Source organism: Hetaerina americana, unplaced genomic scaffold (genome assembly GCF_022747635.1).
Source record: "Hetaerina americana unplaced genomic scaffold, ioHetAmer1.1.p SCAF_5, whole genome shotgun sequence".
NCBI lineage: Eukaryota > Metazoa > Arthropoda > Insecta > Odonata > Calopterygidae > Hetaerina > Hetaerina americana.
In genome coordinates, this window is record NW_027287095.1 from 47,955,166 (window position 1) to 47,971,593 (window position 16,428).

Consider the following 16,428-nt stretch of genomic DNA (forward strand, 5'->3'; position numbering starts at 1 on the left):
TAATGGTAATTGAAAAAGCTAGCCGGACTGGAAACTGTAATCTTTTAAAGTTGAAGGGAAGATCAGTTGGGATTGGAATAAAAATTATTTCACCTTTTCCTTTTCCAGTTAAAATGACTGCCTGGATTATATTTTTCATTAATTTTGTCACACACAATCGTGTCCCATTGCAGAGTTTTGATGGATCTAAATTTCGCAATAAAATGATTGGAGATCCTACTTTAAGTATAAGGCGATGTTGTGGAAATCCAGCTGGATCAAGTGAATTTAGGAATTCCGTTGGAAAATTGACGGCTTCGTCAGCATCCACTACGGTATCAACCGATTTTTATTCAATCGCGTCTCCTGGCAGCATGGCTAGTATCTCCTTGTTAATTTCATTAACATCATCGTTCTTAGGAGCAAGAATGGCTCTTTCTCGCAACCATTCTAAATTTTTATAATTTTGATTAACGTTAGGATAGACTGCTTGTATCATATCGCGGACAGTTTTCACCAATACACATAAATCTGATGACAATTTTATCATACCAGATGCTTCAATAACTAATCTATCTTCTCCAATCTCCAAAAGTTTATTTGCAAAAATTTGAGCATTATATCTCTTAAGAGGATTCGCATGTTTTGTTTAAGGCTAATTTCTTGGACATGATTCCATAGAACAGAATGTTTTAAACAGGCATAAATTTCATCGGCTGGATTCGATTTTGGAATGACAGGCAGAGTTTGACGGAATTCTCCACACATGAGTACCAGAGCTCCTCCCATTAACTGCAGTTTCCTCTACGATCTTGAAGTGTTGCGTTGAGGGCCTCAAGAGATTTTTTATGAGCCATCGTACACTCATCCCATACTATCAATTTACATTGTATAAGAACTTGTGCCTGGCCGCTTTTTTTATTGATATGACATGTGGGATTTTCTTGTTGGGAAATATTAAGTGGCAACTTAAGGGCAGAGTGGGCTGTTCTTCCTCCTTCCATTAATGTCGCTGCAATACCTGAAGATGCAACGGCTAGAGCAATTTCTCCATGAACCCTGATTTCAGCGAGAACTAAATTAATTAAAAATAACTTTCCCGTGCCACCAGCAGCATCAAGAAAAATGATACCTCCTTCTTGTTTATCTACTTGATCCATTATTGTTTCGTACGCGAATTTCTGATCTTCATTAAGAAGTGGCTTTTTATCCGCGATGTATGCTTCTAAGTCTAAGACATTGTAGCTAGTTTCACGTATATAATCTGGATAAAATACACCCTGTTGATCTTGTACAGGTGCAAAAAGACCGAGTTCCACTAAAGTCTTGTTAACCATGGTGATACACTTTTCCTCCAAAGTAATCAAATTTTTATTAAAAATGTCGGAGTTAAACGTAATATCCAAAGTAGGATTTTCCCTTCGAACTTTAGCCAGTATATCCTCACTCATTGATTCTTTATATTTTTCCCATAATGTTTTTGGGTTAGATGGATTATAGGAGGTTATTATGATGGCAAACAAAATTCGGATTTGTCCTGGAAGAGAAATCAAACTGACCTCTCGCAATGAGTCATCCCAGTGTTGATCTCCTTCTAGCAACCCTAAATTCTGGCAAGCTTCTCTGAATGTCTCACATATTTCTCCGTTTACCGTTCTTAATTCTGCAAATGAGCGAGGTCCTCTAATGGTATGTAGAAGGAGAAAAATAACATTCGGCGTTGTTAGGATGGACTGTGTAGACTCGGCTCAATGCGTCACATGAATAAATATTATTCTCAGGATCAAAGTTGCCCATTTTTCTTCTACAAAAGACTTTCCTTGATGTATTCCACGTATAATATCTCGGCAATTCTGAATACAATTGTGTTCTTGCAAAAGTATCCTGCTGGCATAGTTGGAAAAATGCTGTTTCTATGACAGCAAAAAAGTAAACAAATTACATACATACAAACAAACACTCTCCTTTATATATATAGATATATATATATATATATATATATATATATATATATATATATATATATATATATATATATATATCCCACAAGCAAGAGAAATCGGGAACTATTTGGACCACATACTAGCAAAGAGTGATGGAAGGAATATGTAGAAGAACAGTATGGCAAAGAACTTAGGCCAACAAGCTTAGGCATAGAAAGAGAGTATGACGTAGATAAAGATTCCTTAGGTCCAGGAATACTCGACGATCACAAAAAAGGCATTAAGAGAAATGAAACCTAATAAGGCTAGGGAAACCTATAAGTTAAGGAAAATGTGGGAGGAAGAGATGTCGACAGATTCGTAACATCTACGAGGAAGGAATCTGGCCGGAAGACTTGATCAGATCAGTGTTAGTACCTATTTCAATAAAGGTAAAGACTACAATTTGTGAAGCCTATAGTTCAATATGTTTGATTTCTTAAGCAGCTAAAGCGGTTCTCAGAATCATCCACCAGGGGGTGGAGAGTAGGGTAAATGAATAGGTAGGATTATTAGTTTGGATTCAGCAAAGGGAGAGGCATGTTTACTGCCAATGTACGAGGGTCATCCCGAAAGTAGTACCCGTTCGTGCCGCATGAAGTGCTGACGACGCGAGTAGCCGCTGGACGAGGTCAGATAGCTTCAGTGGCTTGTCTGCCTTCTCTGAGCCAAGTTGCGTGACGCTAGCATTGCCTGTGTTGTTTCTGTGATTGTTTACAATGTTTAAAAAAATTGAGAACGCCGCCAGTTGTGAAGTGAGGGCAGTGATTAAATTCCTCAATGCAAGAAACGTTCGCCCATGTGATATTCATCGCCAATTAAAGGAGGTGTATGGAGACAATGTAATGGACGAGTCGTCTGTTCGGTGGTGGTGTCGCAACTTCAACATGGGGAGGGGGAACACACACGACGATGAGCGTTCGGAGAGACCGTCTGTCATTACAGACCAACTGGTGAGCTCAGTTGACGAATTCGTGAGGAACGATCGGCGCGTCACAATTGATGACATCTGTGAGCATTTTCCCAATGTTTCTCGAACAATTGTTCATGAAATTGTTAAACACCATCTGCATTATGCAAAAATTTGTGCAAGATGGGTCCCTCGCGTATCTCAATGAGCTGGCGGCGAAGGACTATGCAGCAGGAATACAGAAACTTGTCACACGTTATGACAAATGCCTTAATTTGCTTGGAGATTATGTTGAGAAGTAGTTTAAAGTATCCTCTTTCAAATAAATTTTTTTATGTTTGTTAGTATTTACTTTTGTGTCTTTATTTCACGAACGGGTACTACTTTCCGGATGACCCTCGTAGTAATGAAAGCACCAATACAGAAGAATGTAGACTACAGTCAGAATGTGTTTACCCATTTCGATATTTTGATAAAGTGTTTGATTGAGTGAACTGGGAGAACCTAATGAATACATTGAAAACAATATTGTAGCAGTTGATTAGTAGAAGACTAATCCGTAAACGGTACATGTCTCAAGACTGCTCAGGTGCGAGTGAGATATGCGAGAGTCCGGATGGGCAGTCCTAGGGAGAGGAGTAAGGCAGGGTTGTCCGTTATCATTTGGGTTTTTCAACGCATATGTGGAGGGTATGATTAAAGAGGCATGGGAAGAACTGGAGATAGGAATTAAATTTGCTGGGGAAATCATTACATCGGTTAGGTTAGGCGATTATTAAGCTTTAGTTTGCCAATCAGCCAAGAGGTTGCGAGCAATACTGAGTGAATTAGATATTCGAGGTGATAGATATGAGATGAGAATAAATATAAGTAACATAAAGGTTATCCGGTTTTCTAGAAAGAGAAATGGTAAGGTAAACGTTAAGGTATGAGGGCAATCATTTTAACAGATGGAAGAGTTTACGTATCTTGGAAGTGTTTTGGAAATAATACTCGTAGTAAAAGTATTAGAAACATAAAAGTATGAATTGCCATAGACAAAGAAGCTATCACAAGTAGTAGAGAATTCATGACAGGTACATTGAGTCAGGATATTCGGAAAACTCCCTGAAACTTCAATATGCATTTATGTACGATGAGGAAATATGGTCATTGAAGCAGGAGGATAGGTGTAGATGGAATACTTTTGAAATGTGGGTTTGATGAAGAATGGAGGAGATGGAATGCATTGATAATCACAAATGAGGGAGTGCTACGGTATGTTGAAGAAAGAGGGGATTTTTTAAAGAAATCATTGAAAAAGATTAAAATTGGATGCAAAGCATGTAGCTTGGCCATGGGATGTCCCAGAGTGTGATATAGGGGCGAATGTTATACAAACGAGGAAGGGACAAGAATAATATAGGAATATTAGACGGAATGAAGACAAGAGGGAAGGATATGGTGTTGAAGAGAAGCTTATAGCAGAGTACGATGCTGGATTGCGTTTTGTTTTGAGAGACAACAGAAAAGTTAGTGACTTGTATAGTATTCATCCAAAACCTACCAAAACCGATAGATCACCAATAGCAATAATAATTACACAGTCGACATAAAGTAGTCTGAAAAAATTATTTCTCTATGCAGGTTTTAACACAATACCTAAAGAATATCCCGCCACGCCATTCTCGAAATTACTTTTTTTTCTCTGAGGCTAGTTTTTCGAGACCTATAGTCATCATTTCCAAGTACCGTAGCTTTATTTTTTTTTCAATTTCACTTTCACGTAGCAGATCCAACTCGTCCGAATATTTTCTGAAACTCTTCATTACCTACAAAAATTTCTTTCACATTTTTGGCAGTGCGGAAAATTGTTACCATTTCTCAAATTTTTCCATTTCATTTTCTGTACTATTCTAATTTTTCTCCTGCTTCTCTTTTCAATATCATATTGATTAAAATATCAATTTATTAAAACTCTCTACACTCTTCTCAACAAAGCCATGTTTTTGCTTTTTCTATCCCTTTTTTAATAGACCTAAATAATAATGTTTGGTGGAATGCATGGCAGCATATCGTTGCCTTTGAGCACCGAGAGAGATGATCTTATTCCTTCATTAGTTTTATCTATATTTACCTACATTTTGCATTTCATCCGTTTTGATTCTCTTTCTGTGGGAATATTGCCAATATTTTACATTTCATTTATTTAACCTGAGTTTTTACAATCAACTTTTCAAAGTCCCACCAAAATTTGGGGTTATTTATTGCAAACAGTAATGATCCCAGCCTGATACAACCCTTTGATGAAAAGCCAGTTTAATGATGAAATGCCTTTAAAATCCCCGTTTAATTAAGTCGCTCCTGAATCCGCATGAAAACATTTATTGGTATCATCCTGAATACACTCGTACTTGTTTTTAATCATCTAATTTAATAGTTTCTCATTGCAAAGTCTTTTTAGTCTAAGACTTTTTCCTTCGGGAGGAACCATACTCTCTACAGCATTTGAGATGATTTCCCCATACATATGTTTTGGCTTGCTTAGACAGCTTACTATATTGTCTCATGGGGTAATCCAATTACTTGAATTTATCAGGTTCTTTGTAAAATTTAACGATGCACATTCCATTAGTTCCCATCCCTTTATTACAATAAACGGATACATAGTCATAGTTCAGTTTTGATCATAAGTTGATCAGCAAATGCCATGTTAAGTATGTTCCCCTGAGTATATTTAATCATATTTATGGAAAAATAAAGTTATTGATAATGCATTGAAGAGTTTTTGTATTAATAAGATGGTTTTGTATTGAACTAAAATAATTGAAGGGCATTCATCTTTATCCTCGTTTTACAGTCTTAGAATAAAAATTTTAAAAATTCAGCATGTTCTAGGTACAGCAGTCTTATTTTGTTATCTTGACTCTAGACGGATGCGTCTAATGTACCATATATTTTACCGAGAGAAGATGCATCCAAGGATCGCCAGCAGGGCAAACTTCTACCCCTATTCTACAAAGCCAATTGGTTCCATTCCCTTGGTGGTCAGTTTCAGTGATCCGTGAGGGCAGATCGACGTCGAAAGCCGTTAAAGGATTAGGGGTAAAGATAGGTGCAATGGAATAGTGCCAGAAGGGAGAAAAATATCCTGGTGCCGGGTGCCAGTGCTCTAAATTGGCATAACTCGGAGTGGAGGGTTATTCAGCAAAGAAGCTGCCTAGTAATACTCTGTTCTATTATTTTTGGTATAAAAGATGACTTCTGCGAATTTATAAATTGGAACTTAGGCTAACGTTTTATTTTGAATTACAAAAAGGTAGAATTCTTTTCAACAAATTGATAAGAAAAAAAGTTGTGTACGCATTTAACCCAATGGAAACATTTTTCCAAAATATTACGACGGAGTAATAGAAAATTCTTGAATGGATTTCCTTACCAAATACATTTTAAGTGGTCTTTCAATACTGTCAATAATACATGCACATATTTTTGTTCAAAATCGGAATAACTCATACTTCAATATGATCATCACGAACCATATCAACCCTGCTGATATTCTTAATTACAACTTCGTCATGGTTCTCCGGAAAGCAAAAGTTTTTCTTAACTAGTTATATTTTTGTCAACATTACAATTTCAAGAACACAAATGCGATGCCTGGCTATTATCCAAAGCAATAACTTAACCCAGTTTAGGATAAATTCTAAAAATTAAATGTACTATATTTCTCTAAATATCATGACAAATGTGCTAAGAACACATTGTTTTAAACTTAACGAATCCATGATCATAGCCAGTGCTTGCTATTTCATTTCGTCATGAATTGATTATATTTGGAAATGCAGAATATTTATCTGTAAATCATACGTTGTCCGGCTACGCATTGAAGAAATGAATTCATGGATGACCCCGATTAATAAGGAGTAGAGATAAGTTTCAGTGGCGTCGATAGCGAAATCAATTTTGCAGCGTAATTCTAAATTATTTTACTTACGACGAATTCAGCACCAACGAGAAAGTCGATAACCAAATCTGTGGTACGTTAACGATTTGTCTCTTGCTGGTAAATCCAAATGAAAGTTGAGGAGAAGTTATAATTCCATATGGAATGACGGTTCATCTCATGGATTGCCAAAACAATATGCCAATTCGTGCCAATAAGTTTCTTTAGAAGGATATCTGTCAGTGCACCGAATATAAAAGCAAAAAAAATATTAGACGACTCCCAGAATCCCTATAGCAGCTCATGATTGCGTATTTATCCGGTAGAGAAAAGTTGAAGCGGAAATCTAACAGTAACAAACCCCATCGGTATCGAACCAGAGATTATTTCGTGCGATTCAATCGGCCGACTGAAGGCTGGATGCGGTTGGACGAAAACTTGAGGCAGTAACCGGATGGGAACCGTTGGAGGGGAGGGTGGAGATCAGGAGTGGCGGGGAAGGTGTAAGAGATGAGACTTGGAGATAATCAAGAGGGAGTCCAGGCTCCTCTGTTGTTATTGCGTTAAGGAGTTAGCTGGCTGTTCAATCTCTTACGCGATCGAAGGATGAATTGGTTTGGTTTTTGCTGCCGCTCCGTAATCAAATTTTGCCGGAGCAAACTGATACATTCGGTGCACCCTTGTCTTTTCGATCCTCTACATTTTGTTAAGTGTCCCCGTATATCTTTACTACGCCTCCCTAACCCGATGATTTATCATAAGAGCCAACTGGATTGCGAGAATAATGCACGAGCCGTATTGTTTCAAAATAAAATCTTCTTTCAAATATTTACAAACAATATAAAGCAACAAATATAATCCATTTATATTAACAATGGATAACTGTAGGTTTTCTTAGATTTATTGATCCTAGTGAGTTTCTAAAATCAGAGAAATTAATACAAGAAAAAACCATTTCCATATACATCTGTAGCCATAATTAAGTTTAGTTAGCAATAAATATTTGTGTGAGTAGCTTTAGTACTTACTTTCTCTCATATTTTTTTACACCCCATGGGTTATTTTAGTTAGAATTATGTTTTAGGACTTTCATGAATTTTAGAGTATTTTACTACTTTGTGTGTATATATATATATATATATATATATATATATATATATATATATATATATATATATATATATACACACACACACACACACACACACATATTTATGGGGCGACAACGTTCAATTAACGGGTAAGCCTCTCTGGGCAACTGCAACTCCACCCAAGCTATGTGATTTTTCTGGTGCCAGATCTTCCTGGGAAACCATAACCGGCACAGGGATAGGAACTGGCCCCCCTACCCTGATGTATGAATTTCACATGCCGTCGGGCTCAGTACTGGGTGAACTCTACCATCACCTACCAAACCGACCTTCGGGTTGATTACTGTGTAAATGGTTAACTTTACTTGGATATATGTTTAGGAATGGGAAGTGTGCTTAGTTAGAAAAAAGCACGAAGAATCTTCGTAGTTTACAAAAGTATTTCAGCAAATTATAGGCTTTAGTCATCTCTATAAATAAAAAAAGATGATTAACACCACTTTCTAAAATAAGATCGTTATGCTTGATTACTCCAGTTAATAATGAGAGGATTATGAACCAGTTTTGTGAAAAATTGTTTCTACGAGGCAATTAGCAGTAAAAAATAAATCTATTAATGTACAGGAAAGTGAAACTTAATTATATGACCTGTCATTCTAACATTTAGGTTGTTAACGTCGAAAATATGAATATTGATGCATATTTTCCAGCTTTTTAAGGTTCTCTATCAATCCAACAGTACATGATGTTCTACAAACAAATCCTAAGATTGTGAATATATGATACCAAGTCAATTTTATTAAAGAAGGTGAGGTAACATAGCCTATTAGCTAGACATAACATGCAACTCCAAGGTTAAAAGATAACTACTAAGCATTTCATCATAAGTTTACAGGATAACTTTTTTCGGAAATACTAAATACGAAAATGATTTTAAATTATTAGCAAGAGAAGATCCCATTACAAGCATGGCTTTTGATTTGTTAAAATTAAAATTTTCGGCAGGCGCTTGGGTAAATGCTAATATACTATCAGTCTAGCTTATTTTCATTTTTTGGTAAAAGTTATTTTTCATTTCAAATTATGATACTTTAATGTATTCAGAAATATTTCGATAACACATGTTTTGATAAAGGTATTTATGCAGAATATTAAAATCACTACAGCTAAATCAAAAGAAATTAAAGCTTCTTTTATTCGTGAGTCACTAAGATTGTTATCATCAAAATATGATATACTTCATTTGATGCAAGCTTGATTAAAAGCCTTTTTAACCAAATCACCTAATAAAAGCAGCATCTTGTAAAGAGTATTCTGCTCAAAGACCAGTTAATTTATTATCAAGTGCTAAATTCATTGTAAGGCATGCCAAAAAGGATTATTCCAGCACAAGTGTCATTTTCAAAAAAATGTATACATTGCCAATGCCATGCATATTCATAAATTCTTTGAGACTGACTAAAATTTTATTTAAACTCTTGCGAAAGGAAAGAATACTTAATTATTTCTGAAACGGTGGGGGTACGGCTCGTAATTAGATGCTTGAAAATATACAATCATTGGACGAAAATCAAATATTTATTTTTTGCTCTACTTTGGGACCATACTGCTATAATTTAAAAAAACGATTTGTGTAAGAACAAATACGTCAAGCGTCAGATATTAGTTAAATTTTTATTCCCATGAATTTCATATAAATCATTGCTATACCATTTGATAGTAATACAATTTACTAAAGATTTTAATTAAGCTCTCTGTGACTTTCTAAATAAGCCAAAAAAGTATTGCACAGATTGGTCTCATATACCCCATAAGGGAAAGGATATCACGTGATAAGGTTAAATGCTGCATTGATTAAATAGACCACAGCTTGAGAGGGAAGAAAATAACACCGGAAAAAAATAACTTCCTTACGTTATTTTCCTTCATAAAATTAAATAAAAAAACTTAATTCCAAAAATAAATCTCGACCTAACCACCAAAATAATATATTTTTGCGATAAAACCAGAAAACGCTAAGCTTTCACGAAATAATAGTGCATCGAAGCAGACACGGCATCAAAACACCACGCTAACGGCAACAAACGCTTAATCCAAGGCAATCACGCGGCACGAGGCTGCGTAGGAAAATGTCTTGTCACGCGAATAATTCATTTATTTTTTTGCTTTCTCCCTTCGCTGATACGACCTCAGTTTTCATGATATCGTGGAATCATTATGATAAAATACGTTTAAATGCTCTGTGGAGCAGCAAATGTTTACGGTTTCTCGATGATTTGGTTAAAAATGTGGCAATCGGAAATATCACTTTTCATAACATTATATGGCGCATTATTCGATAGCTGTATTACTTCCAAACTCAGAAAGAATCTGTCAAATTGTATGCACATTGCTTATTTTAATTGTGTGTGATTTTTTTTGCACTGACTCACATTTTGCCAAAATTTCTGAAATGGAGCAGTCAGCGGAGACTTGATAGAACGTTTGGAAATCGGACTATTGCAGTACATGAAATCACAAACGTCGTAACTGGACAAAAGATTTTGAGTCAAGAAAAAAAATGCGTGAAAATAAATGTCTACTCATAAAAATGATGTTTATTACATTCGGGAATGACTTCCTCACTCAATGGTGAACTTTAGAACCAGCAAAAGCTATTTCATATGACCGATCGGTTCGCAAGAGCGTTAAATATGAGAGAAATTTCTTTTAGATCCGATTTTTTTGGTGTAAAAATTGTTGTTTTTTTAGTTCACGCGGAGAAAAAAAATGCTATTGTCATAATACCTAAGTATTACCATGATCATCCAAATTATATTACACTGAATTCTATCACATGCATTATTATATATTAATAATTTTTAATTCCATATAAAATAGGAAGGGCCTTTTCCGTGACATTCGAAACAATAATGGAGAAATATTGATGGTATACAGTTAAAAATGAATTTTTACCTACCGACATACTGATATAGTACATTTCAGAAGAGTACATATAAAACTTCAAAACACTAATAAGGAGCTTGAAAGCATAAATAATATTTATTTCTGCAAAAATGTTTGAAAAAGAAGTATGTGTGGTAGATTTTGTTGGCTTATGACAATTTTGAACTGTTCAGAGTGAAATTCAAACCTTAAATTACGATATATTGTTTATCAGATATAAATAGAAGCCAGTGTTTGTCATGTTTTCAGATACAAGGTGCCTTACCCTTAGTTACAAGGTGAACAGATGAGTTTACAAATTAATATTTTATATGAAAAAAATTATCTGAGGAGATTCCTTAATTTTACAACGTTTAGTTACATCAATTAAATAAGTCCGTGCATAGTATTAACATTAAATGAGGTAAATATTTTTATTATTGTAATAGCTATTCTTCTCTGCGTATCACAAATGGGTAGAAAAACTCTTTGAACTGAACTGAAGTAAACCGATTAAAAGATAATCAAATCGTTTTTATTTTTCCCATTAAATGCACACATTTGAAGGCATTACCAGTATTTGTTTCAAAAAGTTTGCACACGTTGACTTTATTACCTAACTTTCTGTTAAAAAACAGGTTAACACTCATTACTTACGGCGATACAACTATAGTCCTTGGTTCCTTTAACTATGCCAATGCAGTAATAGTGCAATACATTTTCTAATGATAGGTACTTAAAAGATCATGCATTCTATTAGTTACCATACAAACTAACAATATAACTGTAAAATATATTAAAATCTCATTGAAAATTAAGGCAATTTGCTGGAAATAAATATTGGGTATTGGGTATAGTAGATAGATTAATCGCGTCAAAAACATTAACGCAGGAAAGCTTTACTCGAAACATTAGGAAATGTACATATTCAAACTCATAGTTATTGGAAGAACACTATGGTACCCTCAAGTCAGGGGAAAAAATTATCAAACGTTTCATAACTTTCGCTACATTTCATTCTTTGATAAATGATTTTTCATGTTCAGTTATCGTCCCAGAAATGAATTCACCTCATACGTATATAGCCAAACACTTATAACATATATATTAAATGTATGCAGCGAACAAAATATTCTAAAATTGTTTTCATTTTTTTGATTCACCGGGAAAATTTTCTCACGTGAAAAATAATGCATGAAAATCCATTCGTTACTAAGAAATTTGCATTTAAGAATATTATTTTTCTCAAATCACCTTGAATACACATAATTTGATCGAATCAGAATCAAAATCTAAATTTGATTATCTAGGGAATGAATTTGTTGCAATGCATTGACGAAAATATATTTCACAACATTTTCGTAAATAATTGTAAAACAGTAAATTGAACTAATTTTGGCAACAAAGAAAATGATAGTATGGCGTATAAAATCATTGATTTGCGAAAACTATGGTGTAATTAGTATTTATTATGTTATTTTGACGGAACTTCCAACGTGTAGGAGAAATAAAATCTTCAAATATATCAAATAACGAACAATTTTTCATATAATTCACACTACTAATAAATTAGTGTTTTGTTGCATTTTTGAGGATTGAGACCCGTTCAATTGACTTCCTCAGATAAAACGGTAAAGAACCTAAGGTTAAAATCATTGGACCATTTAATAGACTATCTATTCTACTTTTTAGTATCAATGCGTAGAATGTAAGGGTTAATCACATCAAAGTTGAATGGGGTCATGATTATGAAACCTTAGGAAAGAAAAAATCTATCAATTAGTTTCGATGCCTGTCCAACACAAAGAAGGCGCAGAATCATATAGAATCTTGCACGCAAAATATCTCCCGGGCACGTGGTATTCAACACTCACATTGGAGGGACGCCAGGAGGAGGAAGAGCACTGCAGCCGCCGTCGACCGCCTTCCCCCGCCGCCTCGTCTCAGCATCGTTGCCGGATGTTGCACCTTCCGCCCGCAGGATCCACTGGATCCCTGATATCCCGACAGGCGGGCTGATAACCAGCCCGGTTGAACGTAAAGGATTCCACGCGGAGTTATTCCACAGTGATAGGCTGGCATTGATGTGTTTTAAGGGGGAACGTCCAGTAGGTAAATCCTTTCAGGGGGCACGGATGACGGTACAGGTGATGATTCCAGTGTTCTTGGATCTGGATGGGACAAGTACCGGCGATTCAGGGTGGCGCTAGTGCACGGTTTGGATTGGGAATCAAATAAGAGTACACACGCGGGCGAAATCACAGTTCCGTGAGAATGGGAAGGGTCGGCGATTCTTCGAGGGTATCGGCAGAACTGTTAATTTCACGTCACTCAGCTGGTAGTTCAGAGGAGGTGTTGCACTGATCACGGGAAGATTAACGGCGCTCCTTGGGGAGCAGTAGCCCGATCACCATGCTCCAAGATCGGCCCGCTGTCCCTCACGTGAGCGCCGAGGGAAGAAAGACCCCGGCTTCCCTCCCGACTTCGAAGGCAAGCAAGCCTCTATCGCGGGGCACATGCCAAATAATTCTCCCGTCAGCAGCAGGACGGCCCCGTTTCACCACGAAGCGCCTTCTCCGCCTCCGGGATTAGACTAAGGAGGGAAAAGGCAGACGGCCTTTGAAAATAACCGATCAGGAGGAAATTTCCCCGAAACACTTTAGTCCACCCTCCTCTTTGTCTCTCGAGGGGGGATAATTAATGACGATTAATTGTTTTAACTCGTTCTTGGAGTTTCACGGAGAAAGGGAGAAAGTTTTCTCCCTGCCTCACAACCGTTTTCAAATCGTGCACGAGGTCCTTGCGGAAAAGTTAGGTACTTGAGGGATTATTTCTACAATTCGCTGATCCGGTGTTGGGGGATTTGCCTGTAATAAGGCAGGGCGATGTTTTCCTCCGCGAGATCTTCCGATTCCCAGTCTCCCGCGTTATCTCACGTCTCATAAACCAACGGGAGATGAAATCGCCCAGAGTGGTACGTATTCAAAAAGAGCACATCCTCTATACCAACTGTCTATTAGACAACAGAAAACCCTCACTAAGGATGAGTTAGGATATTTGAGATATAAATATTATGAGAGCTATAAAGGGTGCATGAGAACTGGGAAGGAAAGACTGACTTCACACTGACTCCCCTCGTTTATATTCCTTCGATTCGAAACCTCGGAGGTGACATAAAACGATTCACACGTGTATGATTGTTATTTTTTTGGCTTCTAGTCAAAACTAAAAATGGCACCCAATGGGTTCAGGCGCAGCGAGGAGAAATGTGACTTTTTTTACCCTCGATTCGCCGACAGCGCTGGACGAAATAATAAGATCACTTGCTTTTTTCTTCAGCGAGTCCGGTACTCTCCCAGTCCCCAGCCTTCCTATCAATTCCTCGGAGAGGATCAGAGAGGGAAAGAGCGTGTGGGAAACGGCGGCTGTGTGACGAGGAGTGCTCATGTACCGAAAACTTGCGGGAACTTGCTCGCCGCTCGGGCGAAGAACCTCACTCACTCACTCCCTTTTCTCTATCTCTCCCTCTGTGGCCGCACTCGACGACACAAGACCGACCGCACTTCGGGGGAAAAAAGGGGGGGAAGAGACGGACCCTATGGTACGGAGAGAGTGTGGGAAGAACGTGGAGAACACCGAAAAAAGTTCGATCCTGCGGGGTGACCCGTGGGCGTCCTTTGCGCTTCACGGACGGACGGCACTTGTGCGGTCGAAGAGGAAGGGGTTTCTCGCGTCCTTCCACCAAGGCGACGGAAGAGACACTCTCTCACACGCACGCCGGCTTCTCCCGCTCCCTCCCTACGCACACGACTAGGGTCATATCCGAAGGGGCGTGGAGGATATTTGGGACGAGAGCGACGGGGGAGGGCAGTTCGCCGTCAAGAGGGGGAGGGCAGGGAGGAGAGATAAGGGGGGCGGGTGAGTGGTCGCGCGCGGCGATGGCACGATGCGACGCCGCCGAGGTCGAACACAAAAAATCCGTGCGAAAGGACCCAAAGTCCGCTCGCTCGTTCTCTCTCTCTCTCTCTCCGTCGTTCGCTCACTCCGTTGAAACTCTCCTGTTACCGCTCACCCTCTAACCTCGGCCGCACCGCGTTACTCTCTGCGGCTCTTCGGCCTCCTCCCCGTCCTTCGCTCGCCAAGGGTTTTTAAGAGAGGGGCGTTGCGCGCGCAGCGGAACACATCCGACTTCAACTCGAGACTAAGCGGCGAGAGACAGCGGGGTTACGGCGATAACCCCTCCATTTCTCTGCCTCCAACCCCCACCATCCTATCCAGGGCCTCTTTCCCTCCCTCTACCCGCTCTTCAACGACCTTCCCCCCCTCTCTTCCCGCCCCACTAGATAGGCAGAGAGTACCTCCCCCACCCGATGTCCTCTCCCCCTTTCTCACGCATAACAACACCGTCACCACCTCCCTCCTTAAACTTCCTCACATTCAAGTCCTCTCACCCCAACCCGCTCTCGCGGAAACCTATGATTCAGCCCACACCCCCTAGACACCCCATACCGAGGATTCAATTCTGACGCATGTCCACCCCTCCCACGCACCTCTGCAGCAGGGGAGAAATCATCCATCCACCCCTTCTTGTCTCCCAACCCGATCACAAGGTCCGGGTTGGGATCTTCTATTCCCAAGACTGTCGATCACTTGTGATAATCTGCCACAATCTTTCCCCCCTCCGGTGTGCAGTGAGAAGGAGGGGTTGGTTAGGCACAATTTAACTCCCCCCCCCATCATCCTCAAACCTCATAGCCCTCACCCGCAATGTGCACACAGCCCGCCTGCCTGGACCATCCCCCCAGCCTTTCCCCGCCGCCCTCATCACTTTCAGAAGTTGGCAGCGATTAGTCTTTCGCCTTTGATCATCACAAAACCCCTTACCTTACCTTGCCGCCGTAAACTCTTTTTTCCGCCTTAAGCCCCGCTCTCTATCTCCCTTTCTACATCCCTGCCTCAACTCTCTCCCGCAGACCATCCTGTCTCATTTCTCCCTTGCAACTAACTCCCTTCAGTCTATCTTAGTCGTCCCTTCCCACATACTATCTCCATCGCCCACGATTTCCTCTCCGTATTATCCTCGTATCTCCATTGGATCCGTCTGAAATGTTCTAATGCGACGAGTTTTGGCGTAACTGTTAAAGGGAATGAAATGCGAGTAGCGGGCGAATTTTTTTCGGACACCCACAGGCCGTTTGACTAATTCATGCCGGTTGACGTTGGGCATGAGTTGCGACAGTCGATTCCCAATTTTGAAAATGTAAATTGGGTGGTTGGTCATTTGGGGGAGTAAAATGTTCCCAAAAAATGAGGATAAATTATTGAATAGCGCATTATTGGTATCATCGTCGATTTTATTCTTCAACAAACGCTAGCGACGAATTTTGTCCAAAAAATACATTGATTTCCTTCAACATTACGCAACTTGATGCCTTTCCAGCAGCGGCTGGCTAGCGGCAGTTCAGTAAATTGACGAAAGATTATTTTGTACTAGAAGTAATTGAACATTGAAATGCATATGACTATATCCCCTCCCATTGACTAAAACCTTGACGTGGTGGAAGGCATTGTGCATTTCGATGACCCTTAGAGCTGTCCTGGTGGGAGTAATGACAA

General features: G+C 38.8%; 1 protein-coding gene across 1 annotated transcript in view; it reads right to left on the bottom strand.

Annotated features, from left to right (window-relative positions):
- Window positions 1–14,891, bottom strand: part of LOC139694307 (uncharacterized) — a 192,495-nt gene extending 177,604 nt beyond the window's left edge. The window contains exon 1 of the mRNA XM_071592786.1: window positions 12,687–14,891. Within this exon, the coding sequence (XP_071448887.1) occupies window positions 12,687–12,894 (208 nt within the window). The 5' untranslated portion in view covers window positions 12,895–14,891. The remainder of the gene's footprint in view (window positions 1–12,686) is intronic.
- Between the last annotated feature and the right edge of the window lie 1,537 nt (window positions 14,892–16,428).